This window comes from Anser anser (assembly GCF_964211835.1).
Source record: "Anser anser genome assembly, chromosome: 3".
Lineage (NCBI taxonomy): Eukaryota > Metazoa > Chordata > Aves > Anseriformes > Anatidae > Anser > Anser anser.
The window spans coordinates 72,131,667-72,149,676 of NC_139722.1; the positions used below are offsets into that span (position 1 = coordinate 72,131,667).

Here is an 18,010-nt window from a genome sequence, read left to right on the forward strand (position 1 = left end):
ACAAAGTTTAATGAAAAATAATTGTGAGGCTATAGCTATATTTATGCGATTTAGCAGTGTTACCAGGAGAGAACCCAAATTTTACTGGAAAAGAAACTGAGGTACAGAAAAGTCACAGGCTCTTGTCTAAGGCTACATAATGAGCACCAAGAACTTGTAGAATCAAAACTCAATACAATCATGTGCTACTTGACCCCAAGTTGAGAAAAACCCACAAAATCTGATCACTTCTATCATCAGCCCCCTCTAGGCATCATGAAGTTCAGGCATTCTTATTCAAAGCAACCTGGCAGACAATCTTTAAGGCAGAAACATTGGGAAAGTTTCCAACTGCAGTTTCTGAGAGATGACAAATTTCTTTTTATGCAAAACCAAATAAAGATACAAAGGGACAAATAAGTTCTACTCCAAAAAACTCTGAAACTGAGGGATTTCTCTGTATTACGAAGGTTTTTAAAGCATTTCAAGGGAGATACTTATTTTAACCAATTTTGATCAACAATGCTTTACTTCTCTATGGCTCCTGCTGGTGTCTTTCCCAAGAAAGAGCTCAAACTGTAGGTTAAGGGATAGATAAACTGTAGCAGTTATTCCCTTGACTTCTGTTGCTTTTAGTATTTTAAAAATAAAAAGGCAAGCTTCCCCCCCTCCCAACCTCCGAATTCACAGAAAACCTCAAGCAGGCAAATTCCCTTTCCAAATTCATTGCTGGTGTTTCTTTTTGTTCAAGGCTTATTCTTCCAGCCACAAATCCAAAACATACAACCACCACCACCAAAAAAAAAACACACCACAACAAAGCTCACCCCTTTCTCTTTTATTAAAACTCCTCTGCTTTTAGCAGGAGAGGGAGCTGCAGCCCCTATTTACATTTTCTTCAGTTTGATCATATATCCATCGACAGATGATGTTGGCTTCCATTAACTTCAATATCAAGTCCAATATGAAACCTCACTTCATTTGTTCAGACAAGCAAAGAAAAATCCAAGCAGATTTTAAATGCCCTTCATAATGGGCCTTACTTCTATTTTGCACAAACAGTATCTAAAAGGGCTGTATAAAGAAAAGTAAAAATGGATTCTTTTTTTTTTCTGTATAATTAACATAAAATTGTGGTAACAATGCTGTCACATGCCAGTTCTGTTTCACCTTCTTCTTTGGCAGTATAATCAATCAGGCGGACAAAATGACAACATCGTGTGACAGCTCCCAATCCTTTGGGCTTACTAAAATAAAAATAGTATGTTAATCTCAGAATTGTGACCAGAAGTAGGCAAATGTGCAGTGAGGATGCATGCACATTTCTTTTAAAGGTGCTCTCTAAGGAACACCTTGTAATGCTCAAACAGTTACTGTAGGAAAGTTTCTAAGTTTCATTAACTTTGTACCCAAACATTTGTATGCAGATAGAATCACGCCGTATTTCTTAGAGAAAAAAGTCCCAGTATTTTAGATTCAGTGGCATGTTATCAACATAAACAAGAGTCAGGAGGCTGAGTGGAGAAAAGAAATAGAGAGACTTGCTGTTTGACAGAGAGAGAAACTGAGATAGCATGAAATGCCAGTCATGGCAAAGAAATTGCTGTAAGATAGATAGTGGTGTCCTCTAATACCAGTAATTATTATTAGAGGAATTACAGTTATATATTTTGACATTTGGACTTATGACAATCTTCAATGCAATGACTTCCATAGACTGTGAATGGCCTACATGCCACTGCAAAATGCTGCAGAACGGTCATTTTTCTAGAAAGTTACAGGGGACAGTAACATGATACAGTGCTGCTTCAAAACTGTATTAATGTCAGTATAAAGAAGTTCCAAAGAACACACTCTGAAAATTTGAAATTATTTATAATTTCTGAATCCTCTTCAGGAGTAGCTTCAGCATCCTTGGAGACAGTTTGCAAAAATATCTGCTTAGTGGCAGGTCAAAAAAGTACTAAATGACAAAGTAAGGATGTGTTTAGAAAGCCATATTGAAAAATCACAGATATATTATAAAAGCAATAATGCCGACCTTCTGAAATACTCGACTTAATACCAGCCACTCTGTTAGGAGAGGAGAGAAGAGAAATAGGAACAGCTTTGGGAAGGGCACATGGAGCAATCAGAAGCCCAGCATGACTCCCAAAGAGGAGGGAGATTTCAGACAGGAAGTAAAAGAGCAACAGAATATAGCAAATAAGGTTTAAACAATCAGAAATATTGCAAAAGGTCATTTTAGTTCTACCTTACCCTATCAGAAATCAAAAGTTGCAGAATGCCCAGAAAAATCCAAAAGGCAGAACTGCTAAGAAGAAAATGCTGCTGTTCTCACCCCCACCCCTCCCACCCCCACAACACAAATGCATATCCTAGAGATCTTGTTAAGAATGTTACAACGGTACTGAAAAGTATACAAAATTGTATTATTAATAAGATTAGCCACAACTACATTAGAAAAGAAAAGTTTTAAAGGGTGAGCATTTTCATGCTGTAAGCACTAAACTGAAACTGTCTGTGGGTTTGGCAGAACTTCTGGGTTTCTATTCCACAGCTATTTCTTTGAAGATTTTAAACCATTCTTTGAAACACCTAGTCTTGGTTATAGTTGCCAAGATATTTACTTCATGAATGATTGTAATCAACAGTTGCACCAATCACTGTCCTTGTTAAATATTTAAGCTACTCAAATACTGATTGAAAATGCCAGAATGACACTAAAAACAACAAAAATATTCAGCTAAAGGGGTACATAAGCCACTGGAGCAAATGCATCGTAATGCTATTCTGCCAAAACTAGTGGGGAGAAGGATACTATCTACATCAGGAATTTAGGCCATTCTAATACCTGTTTTATGCAGCCTGTTTCTTATCTTAGTTAAATCCTCTAATACATACATCCAGTCACCTGACTCATGGAAGGAAGGAATCATTTGCCTGACTGGACTCTGACCCAATGGCAATAATTAGTTATGAGAAAAAGATTCATACAAATTTCTCTTCATCATTCAAGCTTCCACACACAATGTAGTACAAACTAACCTCTCAAACAGCACCTTGTAGAAGTTACTGTTGTGTTTTTGTTTTTTGTAATCTGGTTTCCAAGTTCAATAAACATTTCTCTCTCCCAACAAAGGAAACCTACAATCTCTAGCTACGGGCTTTTGCTAAAAGGCTCTTGCCTGCAACATTTATCTCTAAGTGGACAAGTTTGATGTAGCTTATTGTTCTAAATATGCTACTCAAGAATGGGACTTTTTAATGGAATTAATTGCTCCTTTGCGTATTAGACATATCTTTGGCATGTTAAGACAGTTTCAGTGACTAACCATGGGAATAAACAAATAATTTAAGGACACACTGGAAAGCTGAAGTCAAATACAGGGTGTAATTGGTAGCACTACTTGGAGTAGGGTATGTGTTTTCTTCCCTCTGCTTTTTAATTTGGAAAAAACTGTTGCACTTGTTTGTAAGCTTCATAAGTTACCAACATCACTCCAGCACTTGTATCATTTTGTGCTCATTTGACTTTCATAATTGTTTACAACAGGGAGTACGAAAAACACCTCTTCACCCTAGAAATGACTGAGCGCAACAGAGCAAACTAATGTGATGAGAATATCTGCAGTAAAATTCTACCACCTTTGCTCCACCAAGAAATTCATCACGCAGAAGAAACACGTCAGGAAAGATATGAGTATACATTTACCTGCTCAAGTAGCTGCCGTAGTCGGTGAAGCTGAGACTCCAATTGTTTATTGTGATCTTCCAATATTTGCATCCTTGCTTCCAGGCGACCTTTATGTTGCCTCAGGAGTTTAGCTTCAGCAATGAGCTCAGCATCTTCAGAAGCATGCTGAGGTGACACAACAGAGTCAGGAGGTGATGCAAGAGGGTTTATTCCTCTCCGAAGATGTTGCTCCTTTAATTGCTCATATTCTATCTGCAGACTCCTGGTAAATTGAAGAGGAGAATGTTGAAACAATCAACAATTAAAAAACTTCTTCGATCAATTGTTACCATTAACTCCAACTAGAGAACACAAGCAGCTCATACAAAGACAATGTCTTGACTTGCAGTTTATGAAAAAAAACCTACACAACAAAGGAGAGGTGAACCTACGGTATTTTATCACAGATTCACACTTTTCTAGCTAACAGAGTCAGGCTATGCATGACATACGCCTTGACTAATTTTTTTGTTTTGTTAAAGTCATGACTCCTAGCTGTCTCTCTTCTCATCTTCTCCGACAACCGCACATAGTAAATGCATAGCTCAAACAATAAGAAGACAATTCAGACACAAGATAGCACGCTTATAACACCTTTGCTCTTCCTCGAGGTCAGCAATGATGCGCTCCAGCTCTCCCCGCTCTTCCTTTTCCACTGACTTGAGAATCTGAGCAGGACTCTGTGGCTGACTCACAGGTGACTCTCCTCCCAGTGTCTGACAATACTGCTGGATAAGGGCATGCTCGTCCTCTCTAGAGCAACAAAACAATGCAGATAAAGACAGAGCAGTAACACATTTATTATGTGAGCAAACAACTTTGACAAGCTGAGGGGTTTTGTTTGTTTGTTTATGAGAAAGGACTAAGAGAGTAGGAATTAAGCCTGCCAGAATTTATGGTATAAGTATTAGATGTATATCTCAGCAAATTGTATTCAAATTCTTACGAGTTGTTTCTAAAAATGCTGCAAAACACACGTAAACATACAATGCACAGGAGAAAGAAGATTGATCGGTAGTAGTGAAAAAGACCAGTTTTCTTTAATGTATATACGGAGAACAAATGCTGCTGGTGGTTCAGAAAGAAGTACTGAAAGCAAGAATCTGAGAATATAAACTGCAAATAACTGACTTGAAATGCCTTAAAAATAAATAAAACCAAACAAGCTGTTGTTAGATATCCCTCTCCTTACAGATTCTGGAATAAAATAATTTATAACACCATCTCCCTCCTGACTCGCATAGAAATTACCTTCTGGTGAGAAGATACAGAAGTCCTGAAACTTTTATGCTATAATGTCCAAATACGTTTGCCTTTTTATAGGTGCGCCTTCCTTCCCCAGTTGCTGGCTTTTCTCCATAGTACCGTGAGATTGATAGATAGTGAAAGATACAACATCCTAACAATAGTTTGCTTGCCTGCTTTGAAGGATACATCATCAGCAGAAAAACATGCTATTCATGCTTTTAAGAGAGACTATTGCTGAATCATAGCAATATGATTGCCAAAGAAAACCCTCCTTTAAATTCATTTCTCTACTTGACTACAAATCAGAAGCTGCATACTTTATTATATGTGAAGTATCGTGCCTACAAACTTCATCCTAAAGATCTTCTACAGGTACAGCATGATCAACAACAGAGAGAAAAAACAAGAGTGGTATATACGCATATGTGTTCAGATACCACGTAGAAAAGAGAGCTTTCCATATTTGAAAATATTTTTTCTTGTGCTGAGTTTTTTCATACTATTGTTGAAAAGAAGTAGCTATGAATTCTGCCATTCAACTGACTGTGGTCTGACATAAGTATCCTCAAGTACTACTTTTGAAAGCACATATGATGAACTGGAAGTTTGATCTATACAAAGTATTTATTTTTTATATTAAAAATGGAGCTTTTCAAGAGTTTTCTGTTGCTTGTGGGTTTTTTGTTTGTTTGTTTTTGTTTTACTTCCTGTCAGTCAATTTAACATCATGAAATATCTAAAAGTATAGGTGAATAAACAGAAAAAACAGTTATTTAGAAATGTATATCCGGGATGAAACAGAAGTTTTGTCTGTGGTGAAAAATAATCTATAAATGAATGCATGTACAAGTAAAACACATCAGGTGCTTTATGGACGACACAAATGTATTGTGTTTTTTCCTCAAAAATAAAATCAAGCTCTTGGGTAAAGGCACTCATCCGTTCTCAAAACCTGTGGGTGTACAGCTGAACTAGAGCAAATGCATATGGCAGGAACAAACAAGAGTTGCAAACATACTGTTTGTATAATTGAAGACCTTACCTTCTGCTACTGAACTAAGATTTTTTTGCTACCTCACTACATCAATACCCATACAAAATCTTCACCACTACTAGGAGCAAGCCAAAATATCCACCGATCTATTAAACACTGACTCCTGCAGTTCTGTTATGCAGAAAAGCGATTTGGTTCTTTGTAGTAGTACTTAAACTTCTTACTGAAGGCTAATCCAATGGTAGAATGACACTGAGCGATTCCTTCTCAAGAAAAACTATTCACTATCTAGCCAAAGCTATCATATTGCCTTCTGAATTGTCACCGAGTCTAGACTTTCAATCAAATAAATGTGCAACAAGTAACATTAGAAATAAATATATAAGAATATTATTAAAAACCCATATCTCCTGTGACAGTTCTATCCACTTTTAAAGCGCGTGACATTCTATTCCACACAGGTTCGTTTATGATATAAAGGTTAAAAATAGGCAGGTATGAGAAGTTCCTTCCACAAAGCCCTGGTTGCGTAACACTTTCCCTCATCCTGTCATTGCTGATTAGCTACTAGCTGGCAGAAAGTTTACATGGAAAAGTGAAAAAGAAACCTCATTAGTGAGTTCCTCTGTTTTTAACAGAGAAATACATACGTATATTATATATGTATTTGTATATATTGTATATCCTTATATATAAGGATCCTTATATATATAATAGGAAATAATATATTCACTTATTTCTTACATTTCTTGGCTGTAGTCTAGTCATGAAAAGAAATCACAATATTAATCTTTACATTTATTTATTTGCATGGGATGAGTTATTTCATTCAATACAGCTATACAATTAAAACATAATTGGGATTGTAAGTCCTCAAAAACATATGGAATAGGTGATCGAGTTAGCTGAAACAGAAACAGAACACTGCCTCATTTTTTTCCCCCTTACCTACAGAAAAAAAGCCTCTAACTGCTTTCTTTCTCCACCTTTTGAGTGATCTCGGGGAAATTGATAACCACTTGCTTTCTTATTTTGTATTACTCTAATTGAAGATAAACCAAAGACTAGTGTAGTTAATGGAGTTTAGACCAGGTCCTGATGTGGTAACGAAAATGCTGTGGCACTTCTCCATTCTTCTACCATCTTAGCAAAAACAAAACAAGCAAGAAGCCCTACTCCTTATAACCAAGTTTTTGCTGAAGTGCTGTAACCCCTGTTAGGGCTTCAAACTGTGGTACACAGCCGGGCCTCTGCAGCCCAGCAAAACGTGCAGAGCGGCCGCACGCTGCAACTGGAAGAGCTGCACTAAGCAGGGAACTGGCACCAACAACACCACACCTTCAGCAAGCAATGTGCTAAAGCACAGGACAGAGAGGAAACATGCATTTAATGTGCAGGTTTCAAAACACTGCTTAAATATTTTTTGTGTAACTACACATACAGGCTTCTTTTGTGCAAGGTTGTTGATACTGTCATGACAGGTTCATCTGATAAAGCGCTTTAGTCTGCTTCTTTTAATTAGGCATCAGAAAGCTGCTGTCTACTTTATTAAGATGATGAATTAGTTTATAAGCAACTATGTAGGTCATCTGAAATAGATTTGATTTTTTTAATAGTGCTCTGCAAAGTTGGATTTATTATATTTGAATTTATTAAAATTGAAAATCTGTCAAGATTTTACATAAGGTGTAACCTAACTTTTTAATGAAAGTTATAAACCACTTAAAGAAAGAGTTTACACAGGAAATGCTTAGATATTTTTTCACTCTATTGTGTCCAGTAAAGGAGACCAAAACAAACAAATACTCTTTGGCCTGTCTTGCAAAACTGCTGATTCAAAAAAAAGTTCAAACCCCTTGAATCTGCAAAACAACAAACCTCATGACTACAAGAAAGACAGATTCATTGGTAGCACAGGAGTCCCAACACTGGGCTTCACAATGACGTGAAGTGATAAGGGAGTGATGTGTTCTGTAGCATGGAAATACTTGAATTTTGAGAAATCCAGGACTTTATTCTTTGTTAGAATTGGCTGGACACAGCAATCGGCAACCAAAATGAAAGCGCCACATCAAAATAAATTCCTCATCCTCTCTTGGTGGTTACTCTCCTGAAGACCCTCTGTGCTTTGAGAAAAGGCTAGAACTACACACCAGTCCTTCAAGAGCAGAGACTGCGGGTCCTTTTCAGCATTTTGGCATTCAAGAAAGCAGTGAAAATGACAACCCAGAAGGTCAGACTTGAAAGAAGTACACCTCAAAGGGAAAGAACACCCCAACTAGGAGAGCCAGGGAAAATGTCATTTGAAATATTCTTTGTGGATATATATTTTCAACAGGTCTGTTCCAAAGGATGCATTATATGTGGGAGAAGCAAGAGATTAAAAAACGTTGCAATTTACTTCTCTTCATCAAGACTGAGTTGTGGAAAGAAAAATTCAGGTTTCTTGACAGTCACTTTTCACCTGTGTATTATTTTATCCAATTAAAAGAATTGCTAAATTGGATTTTATATAGTAAGAGTACATTTGCGATCTTCCTTCCTCCATCACTTTCATTTTTCCTGTGCTATTTTTCTCATACAAATGACCATATACTAGTCCAAATAAAGCATGTCTTGACCTACTGATGCTGTAACATATATTAGAATAAGGGTCAGACAGTTCTCTAAAATCCTCTCTTTGTCTTTAACTTTAATCTGGAACTAACTTCCCACTGCAACAAGTTGCCTTTTAATCACTTACACCATGTCAAAGTATTCAGGTGCGGTATACTGGGACTCCAGTTTGGCTCGCAACACACTGAGTGGCAGTGCCAGCTGAAAGCACCACTGCTGTTCATTGCTTGCTCTTACCCCTGCACCCGAGCGCACAGCTCCTGAACAAGTGGGATGTCAGATATATTCCAACACTGCCTTCAGTTGAGTGTAAAGTGGGATCAGCAAAAGCACTGCAGACATGAAGATGACTGGTAGTAAAGGCATTAATTAGAAAATAGCTATTAAACATTCGCATATATACAGAAATTATTTATATTACGTCCAACTCAATCCAATTAACTTCAGTATGGGCTGGATAATATAGCTCATACATTACAGGAATGAGAGCTACATTCTACTATTTTTCTAACATTTTTTGTCTTTTCATTCTACTGCGCCATGATTTGTCAAATTGTGAGGCATGGCTTTCCATTAGGAATACTATTTATCATTCTTTGCTGCAAAGTCTTCATTTTTCCTTGTGTTCATCTTCACTTATGAAAAGGCCAGTCTGCTTTACGAATATAGATGTTTTTGCATGACTTAAAGGCAAAGAAAACTCATCACAACAGTCTAGCCTAAATATTTAGAACTCCATAATGTATAATGAAGACTACACGAAAAAAATATTTTTCTTCAGTGTATTTATATCAGAAAATTCATGCATGACAGCATTAGTTTTTTGTTGTTGTTTTTTGTTGTTAAGAGAAGAGACATACTAGAGCAGAGAGTCTTTTTTGCTGTCTACAGATATTTTTTTCCAGCTGAGGAAAATGTGTATTTTAATGGAAATCACACGCCCTTGTGGGGTGCATAAAACCTTTGTGAGTTAAAGATTGTCATAATTACATTCAAGATAACAGGTTAATTTAAAAAGAAGACATTTCTTTGAAGAATGTTGTCTTAAGCAAATAGCATATTGCAGAATATTTCTGCAAAAAAACAATGTTTAACTGACAGCAGAAGCTCTCTGATTGTCATTCAAATGTAGAAGTCTTCTTGTACATACCCTCTGGAGCATGAAGTGCATTAAACATATTGTTGATGAACTTGCTAACCTGACAAGACCAAAGCAGTAATTTTCTAATACTAAGAGCAATTTTGTCTCTGTTATATGGCCGCAGTAAACTATGGGACCAGGAGGACCCAAAAAAAAATAAAAATCACAGAACAGAACTACAATTATGAAGAGAGAATTTGCTTTTAAAATCAGTAATAATCTCCTAAAGGTTCAAAAGAATATCAATGAGATTTTGCTCAGATAGACTCAGATAGCAGATGCCTCTGGGCTAAAAAATGTGCATCCAAGTTCCAAATTGCTCCTTCTACTTCAGTCTATACAGGATGATTACAGCATGCATATTTTAATGTCAAACATTTAAACAATAAAAATAGAGCTGAGCTATAACACTAGATACTCAATGTTCCAGCTGTAGGAGATTTATGGTCCAAACTGGGATCCTAACCTCATAGCTCTGTATCTCCCTGCAACAGTGCAAGCCCAAGCTTTAAATGACAGTTTTTTTAGAATTTTGTGAGTACTTCACCATGTACCTTAACCGAAGTACAAAATATTATCTGCAAATAAAAGAAAAGGTGCCATTAGGTAAAAAAAAGTTACTTTCTTGTCCTCTTAGGCCTCTGAATCTCTGTATAGTTTGTGTGTAACAGTCCTCTTTTGACATCAGGACTGAGATCGAAATTTGGAAGTCTCTCCCCCCATATTGGTACACAAGTTCACCATGTTCATTCCTTTTCTTACAATAAAGGTTATTTTTATAGGTGAAAAAAGGAGAAGTTACGTTTAAAATCAACAGCTGACTTGCCAATAGAAATTAAGCGTATGCATCCCTTTTTACCATTGGAATGGAAGGTTGTTTGGTCTTTGTATATCTGTAGGCTCATTAATTCCAAAATAACAACTCAATGACACCAAATGACACTGTATTTGTGTTTTATGTTAATACTTATACTTGTTGCCGTCCCTCCCCCCCTCCTTTTTGGGGGGGGGGGGGGGACAGGAAATCAAAAGGGAATAGTTTGGCTGCATTTCTGTCTGGTGAAGCTACCAATGACAGAAACACATGAAAACTGTTGCAGGTGAAAAAGATTTTATTAATTATGTAACTAGAGTTAATCAAACAGGAAAGAGGAAACAAATTTAAAGGTGATCACAAGCGCTTCTCTGAAGCAAAATATTTTAAATCTCACATTGTTTGCATGTTAATAGGTAGAGTTATTTCATGGTTAAATTTCAAAACAGTAAGTGAAAGTATACTGACAACAACAACATTTTCTAACTAACTAGAGCTGAACATGAACAATTTCCTCTTTAAAAAAGCTGGTTACTTTCATTAATAACTTAAAAGAGGCAGGGACCTACTACACCGGTTTAATTAACAGAACAGGTGATACAGGGAGGTTGAAACTTTCATCTATGTTAACACTGAAAATAATCATATTTAATTCAAAGGGTTTTATGCTTTCCAGGTTCATCGATTCATTTCAATGAAGGCTTTTACAATAAAAATGTCACAACATCCTTGATAAAATTAATGTAGGACTGTGTATATATCCCCAAGTACAGATGGATCAGCAGCCAGTGAACTAAAATCTAAGCAAGCAGCAGCAACACTCTTCTGTATAACCTCCAACAAAGATAACTTCTTTTAAAAGAAGAAAACGGTCCTGGAAGGTAGCAAAAGCTACTGACCCATTGTCATTGCCCACTTCGACACAGGAGGATTTCTTTTCTTTTGTACTATGATAAAAACAGGAAATGAACACAAACTAGAACCTATAGAGCTATATATTTTTTTTCCAGTCACATGAATACCCTCATTTTTGAAGGAGAATAGCTGACAAATGTAGAGTTCCCTTACATCACTAAATGAGAACCACCTATTTATACAACTGATACTGGTAATAATGAAATTTAGGCAGGCATTCCTGGAGTCATACTCATTTGCTTCTTTCACTAGGGCTAAATCCTGTGCTACAACTTTGAAAGGACTATAGCTGACAGCACTAACCCAGGTTCCTAAGCAGCCTGAATGAGCATTAGTTACTTACACGCTTCCTGTGTTGGAGCTGCTGTCCGTGAGGAAGGAACCGTTGGTCCTTTCCATCTGGGCAAGCCTGAAAAGCAGGGAAAGACCATGACTTTCAGAGACCATGCTGCATAATTTAAACAGAGGCACTGTGAAGACCATTTCTTAGAAACAGATTAGATATTGCAATCTTGGTACACATGAAAAGGAATAAACTTGTAGGCTGACAGAAATATCTAATCCGGAGGACTTTCATGAGACACTTGTGGTATGATTAACTGATTATACTTGTCAAGGAACAAGCATATTTTCTATATCTAGTATAATTTTCTTTACCACCACCACAACTCTCATGGTAAAATTAGAGATGTTTCACAGATGGCTTTCTTTTTGATTTTTATAAAACTGGACTAATAAAAGAGGACAAATACTTTTCAAATATAGTATATTCACCATCTGAAATTATGCTTGGCAAATAACCTCACCCTGTGGCCAGACGTGTCCTGGAAAACAACCCCAAAACCAGTGTAATTACTTAATCTAAAAGGACTGGATTATTATAGGGTCATAGAAGGCCATAAAATTCTTTAAAATCACAGCAGGAATTTTCTGTCTGCTCAGCTGTCTAGGAAAGATATACCTTATCTATGTAAGACATGCATAAAAGTCCAGGGAGTCTAGGAATACTGTGCACCTATACTGGACTGCTTCAAATACAGTTGTTTTCAGTACTATAGAGATATCTTAAACTTCACACTTACTTTTGCAAGTGCAATACACATTATTACAGACATCTTCAAACTTTTTGAAAGAAGTATGCAAAGCCCTAAAGAAACATGAACTGCAGTGTATTCCTTCAGCATAGAACAAGCTTGCCCATCTGTATGTTTGTTAGTATTCCTCAGAGTTTAAGGACTATAAATGAGTGCACACACAATGAAGTTGTCTTGGTTGCCTTGCACGCCCCCGGGCTAGCAGTGGGATGTCATGCTCCAAAACCTCCCCTGAGGAGAGGACAAGTCCCTAAGCACTCAGGTCATCTCTGCTCTGGGCCATCTGAAGCAGATCTAGTTCACAGTGAGTAACAAGAGTGAGTGAGGTGCTTGCAAGTCATCTTTGTAATGCCGTTTAGCTCAGATCTTTAAGTCTTTCATGAAACATAGCTGAATTTTAAAATTAATCTTCATATACCTTTGTTATATAAGGTAGTACAATAACCAGTACATCTCAGAGAGTTTATAAGTTTTCTTTATGGTGCCCATAAACAAGAATACAGTAGCAAATAGCTAACTTGAGCATAAGCTCTGAATTTTTATTCAAAAAGCTGAAAAAGTTAATATTGTTTATAAGTTGTGGAGATCAGATACAGCAGATGAAACACTCAAAGCAAAATTGAGTCAGTTGTTCCCATGGGAATATGGAACAATTTCTGTGTTGCCTAAAAGTGGACTGTCATTACTTATTTTTGAGAGGGTACCTCTGCTAAGGGCTTAACTCTCATCAGCTCTGAATGAACAGAAGAGAGTTCAGCAAAACACTGCATCACCAAGATAGACTTGGCATGAAAGACATTTTAACCTAAAATCACTTGGGTGACTCCATAAAAGCCAGAACATAAACCATCTGTAATTATTATATCCTCTGCTAAAAGTCAATGGTTAATGGGTAATGGTTAAAATCACGTAAGAAAATGAAAACCTGACTGTAAAATGCTACTGGGAAAAACTATGTATCCAACAAGCTGAGTCTATTCCCAAAGGTTAAAAATGAAACAAAATAAAAACAGCCCATTTTTAGAAATAACACACAGCAATTCTGCAACAGTTTCCATTTTGCATGACAGATGACAGATTTAATGCATCTATTTTATATTTAATATGACTGTATTCAGAAGCTGATGATTTAAAAACATTTGACTTTCTTCTGAGTACAGAGAACTGTATCTTTTTAATAAATAATGTCCAGCCAGTAGAGTAGATTAAAAACAGCAGGAATCAATCACAAAATGAAGCACACTGGTGAGAAACAGTCTGTGCATTTCTTACCTAGTAGCATACTGCTCTATCCTGGAGTGTGTGTCATCATGAAATAGCTGTGGAGACTGGGAAGGACTAGTTTGAGAAAAAATAAAAAAAATAATACTGGTGTCAAAAGCGATTCACGATATAGACAAAATCATTTTATAAGTAATTTAAAATGATGACAAATAAATAAATTCATAATATTGATGAGAGGGTTGTTGCTTTTGGTCAGCCATGCCCTACAGCTCATGCACATCAGATTAGCAGCAACTCAGCTTAGAGAAAATAACTAGTATATTAAGCTTTCCAGACAAAGGGGTTCAGCATACTCACTCATATTGCTCTGGCCACATACTGATGAGAGTGATAGGACTGTACGAAGACAAAAAAAAAAGAGAAAGAAAGAGAGAGAAAGAAAAAGAAACTATGAAACAAACTTCAGTGCCACTTAAAAGAGAGAAAGCTAGAGAAACAAAACATTTTTACCAGCAGCCCACCCAGATTATTTGAATCAGCAACAACTGACATAGAAAAGAGACAGCAACAGTTACTGCACTGTATCATGGACAGATAGGAGACTGACTTACAAACTTCATTTTGTTAAAAGTCAAATTTAAAAACAAAAACACCAAAACAATGTCACTAATTGAACTGCAGTTTGTAAACCACAATTAGTTTGTTTCAATTCTGCTGAAGTGTTGGAACTTTTCTTGTAAACTAACTAGAAAATGCTCTTTCAAAAACTTATTGGGTAAAAATAAGCCCAACAACAACAAAACACCCCATCGTATAAAGTTATCAATGCTTATTTTCCTACTGAATAAAAATAAGATGATATAAGTACATATTGTATTATATATTCTGACACTTAGGTAACTATTTAGTATTTCTATTTTTTTATTATTTTTAAAGTAACATGCTACTGGGTTTTGTCACCTGAAGGGGTGAGAACCTACACGAGTAGTTTCCTCAGCATGGCAATTTGTCTTGTGACGGGCCAAAGGAGTTTTATCCCGACTTGTGATTACAGTTTTGACATTCCAATTCCAGGTACCACTGGCAAACTTTCATCACATCGAAGTTTTGCTTTCCATTGTTGATGACAAGTTCATTTTGTTTTAAAATACAGACCAGTTGAAGATTGCCCTGGTGAGTAACATCTGAACTTTTTGTATGCGCATTTCTTGCTTAGAACCCAGGCCAGATTACTTCTTCCTCTTTCTTAAACTGATAATGAGTGGGTTTTGTTTGATTAATGCAAATAAAAAGCACAATCTTCTGGGTCACAAAAATGGAGCATGGACAAGGGCACTGGGCTTTCACATGCAAGCAGAGAATGTATGTTGAAGCTTCACAGGGGCTGTTGTTGATGAGTAAGTGGTGCTGTGTTTAGACAACACGTACAGCAGCACCACAGACTCCACAGTGTCATGGAGAGTCAATCCATAAAACCACTTGTAGTGCCCTGTTAACATATCTTCCTTTTGTTCTTTTAAAAGTCTCCTTTGCTGACAGCTACCAAGTAAGCAAATAAATAATATGAAGTGTTTCTGCCAGCACTGTAAATAACAGTGTGGAGACACTGAGAGCGTTATCTCTTATTAGGCCACCTGTATTTCTGACGTTTGTAGGAACCTCATTAGGTCAGAGATTTCTAACTCCAGGAACTTTGAGATGACCTAATAGGCAGTGTGGTTCCAAAAGCCCAGTCTCCCCAAAACTGTGGAAGTTTTCTCAGTAAAACAGCCATTAAGATCCCTTCAGCACTGCCTGCTAAAGTCCATGGCTTTATGATAAAATACCTATACCACCAAACAAAAGGAAATACATTTCTTCTTCAAAAATAGGCAAGATCTGCAAATAATGCAAACTAATTCCTGATGCTAGTTATTTCTTGGGTTTCACTTTTTTGTTTTTAATGAAACAGGCCAGCGATGCCAGAAGCAATTACTCTATAATCAAGCTTACGTCTCCAGGTTGTCACCCTCCAAAACTGTTTGCACAGGTAGGTAGCCAAGTCGGGGATGCTTCGCAAAATACTTCTTTGACCGGAACTTGTTCTTCAGCACCTTGGTGAAGTCCCGTACATCTTCCCCAGATGTTGTCTTAAAAAGTTAAAGGAAATTAAATTGAACTTAAATTGAATTGCTAAATAGCGCTGAGATAATACAGATACTACTTTCCTGAAAGGAGGAACTTCAGAATGTTAGTGACATTAAAATCACCTTTTTAAGTGTCATGAAATATGGTACAGTAATAATGGTAATACATCTACAAATTCTCTTCTATTGGGAAAAAAAATCAACACACTGAGGCTTCAAATTGCTAGTAATAAATGCATTGGGTTTACCCAATTAGAGAAATTACTAATTAGAGAAAATGAGGGAAAAATTGAAGCAGAAGCACGTTCAAATCTTAAATTAAACATTTACAGTCTTACAAAGTGGAAAAAAAAGCAAATCAGTTTGCCAGCTATGAGGGTATCCTCTCAGCCATTGAAAGCAATCTTGACAGTATACTCGTGCATATGAAGCTCATGACTCACTTTCACAGGCAGAAGAAATGCCTTGTAATGGCTCTGCTGAAAAAATACAGCTAACAGTAATGGCTTTGTTTGAAAAAAAAATACAACACGTAACTAACACAACCCTATGCGTTCACAAAGTGCCACAAAATATTCAGTGCCTCCCATTATATACCTAAACTGGAAAACTTTGAGATGGAAATGGTATGTGCTAAACCAATCTCTCCTGTGACAGCCACATTTTTCATGAGTATTTTCTCAGGTTACCAGATCTCTTCCTACAGGTTTCTGCTATTATCCGTATCACTCCAAGGCCAAAAAATACCCACAGATGAAATCACAGCCACTGTATGGGCACTGTGCAAAGGCACAGTCAGAAGCGGGTCTGGTAAGAACAGCGTGTGCCTGAATTAACAATCTCACAGACTGATCGAGCATATTCCTTACTGTCACACTAAGAGGCTGGAAAGAAAGTCAGCCACAAGATTTTCCAAGTCTAAAATTGCAAGCTACAAACAGCAAAACCCCTTGATGAATTTTTTTTTTTTTTTACTGGTCCTTACTGATGCAGCCTTGTCCAAAACCAACAAATGCTTAGCTCTATCCCTCACTGCCACAGCTGGTCTTTAGTGCTGAATTAAAATTGACACAGCTGCTTTTAAGGATCAATTTAATTGGAAATAATCATAGCAGCAATGGCAACACTGCTTTGGCAATACTACTCAATGAACTTCTGCTACAAAAACAGGGATACAAGGAAAGAAGGGCATAATATGCAAGGTGAAAATGGCTATAACAAAGACATCTGCAGGAAGAAACAATAGTATGCCTTCAAATATATGTGTTTTCAGACTGTACTGAGTACTCAAACAGAATGGCCTCCAACCCATGGGGAAGTTAATATTAAACATTTCTTCTTGCAACTGCAGTAAAGAAAAAGTGGCCATTCACCTCCTGCATTAGCTGCAGGTTTGCAATGGCTTCTACACATCTCTAGCCCAAACCCTGTAACAAACTGTGGACTGCATTTCTTGGCACTCTGCCTTCAGAGAAGCACATTAACATAAAAGAATGCCAAGAAGAATGGATATCCACAGGGAAAACAGAGATAAAGGCTTTTTAGTTTATTCCCACTATGAAGACGCTTAAAAGCGCATCAGACAAACTGTACTGATTTTATTTTCTATTGTCAAAACATAAAATACATATGTGACGGGAAAAAAATTTAATGTGTGTATAATACATGCAGTTATGAATTCTATAATGCATATCAGAGTAGCAATAAAAGCAGATAATCAAACTGATGTTGGTGAAAGTTTCTGACATCTGGCTTTAACAAGTAGCAACAAACTGAGCACATTTGGGATTAAGAAGTATTTGAACCCCTAGATTTTAATACAGGTAAATTAAGGAAGGGCTCACAAAATCACGCTCAGGAAGCATCTGCTACAGTCATGGAATCATCCAAACAAGGACCGTGACATCCAAAGGGCTGCTTATTCTCACGCAACAGTAGCTCTAGCAGATGGAACTCTGTCCCAAGGCCAATGAATGAAAGTTTTAGTACCTACACATTGCAGAAATAAATGCCTACTGAGCTGCCAAATTTCTCCTCTGGAGTATTCTTTATTTGGTATGACAGCCTGACCCAGTTCCTTGGAAAAACTAATTTGACTGTGTACTGAGTGAGGACGATAAATA

The 18,010-nt window shown here is 36.9% G+C and overlaps 1 protein-coding gene across 4 annotated transcripts in view; it reads right to left on the reverse strand.

The window, feature by feature from the left end:
• The window catches only part of UTRN (utrophin), a gene marked incomplete at its 3' end in the record, with an annotated part of 371,669 nt that overhangs the window by 11,389 nt on the left and 342,270 nt on the right, over nucleotides 1-18,010 (reverse strand). For 3 of the 4 annotated variants that reach the window (XM_083828444.1, XM_083828443.1, XM_083828445.1), the window contains 6 exons: nucleotides 15,754-15,890; nucleotides 14,119-14,157; nucleotides 13,810-13,875; nucleotides 11,787-11,852; nucleotides 4,310-4,468; nucleotides 3,695-3,938 (listed from right to left, as the gene is read on the reverse strand). In XM_083828444.1, coding sequence (XP_083684570.1) covers nucleotides 3,695-3,938; nucleotides 4,310-4,468; nucleotides 11,787-11,852; nucleotides 13,810-13,875; nucleotides 14,119-14,157; nucleotides 15,754-15,890 — 711 coding nt within the window. Of the gene's footprint in view, nucleotides 1-3,694; nucleotides 3,939-4,309; nucleotides 4,469-11,786; nucleotides 11,853-13,809; nucleotides 13,876-14,118; nucleotides 14,158-15,749; nucleotides 15,891-18,010 lie in introns of those variants that run through there. The other variant, XM_083828446.1, reaches the window with a different exon arrangement.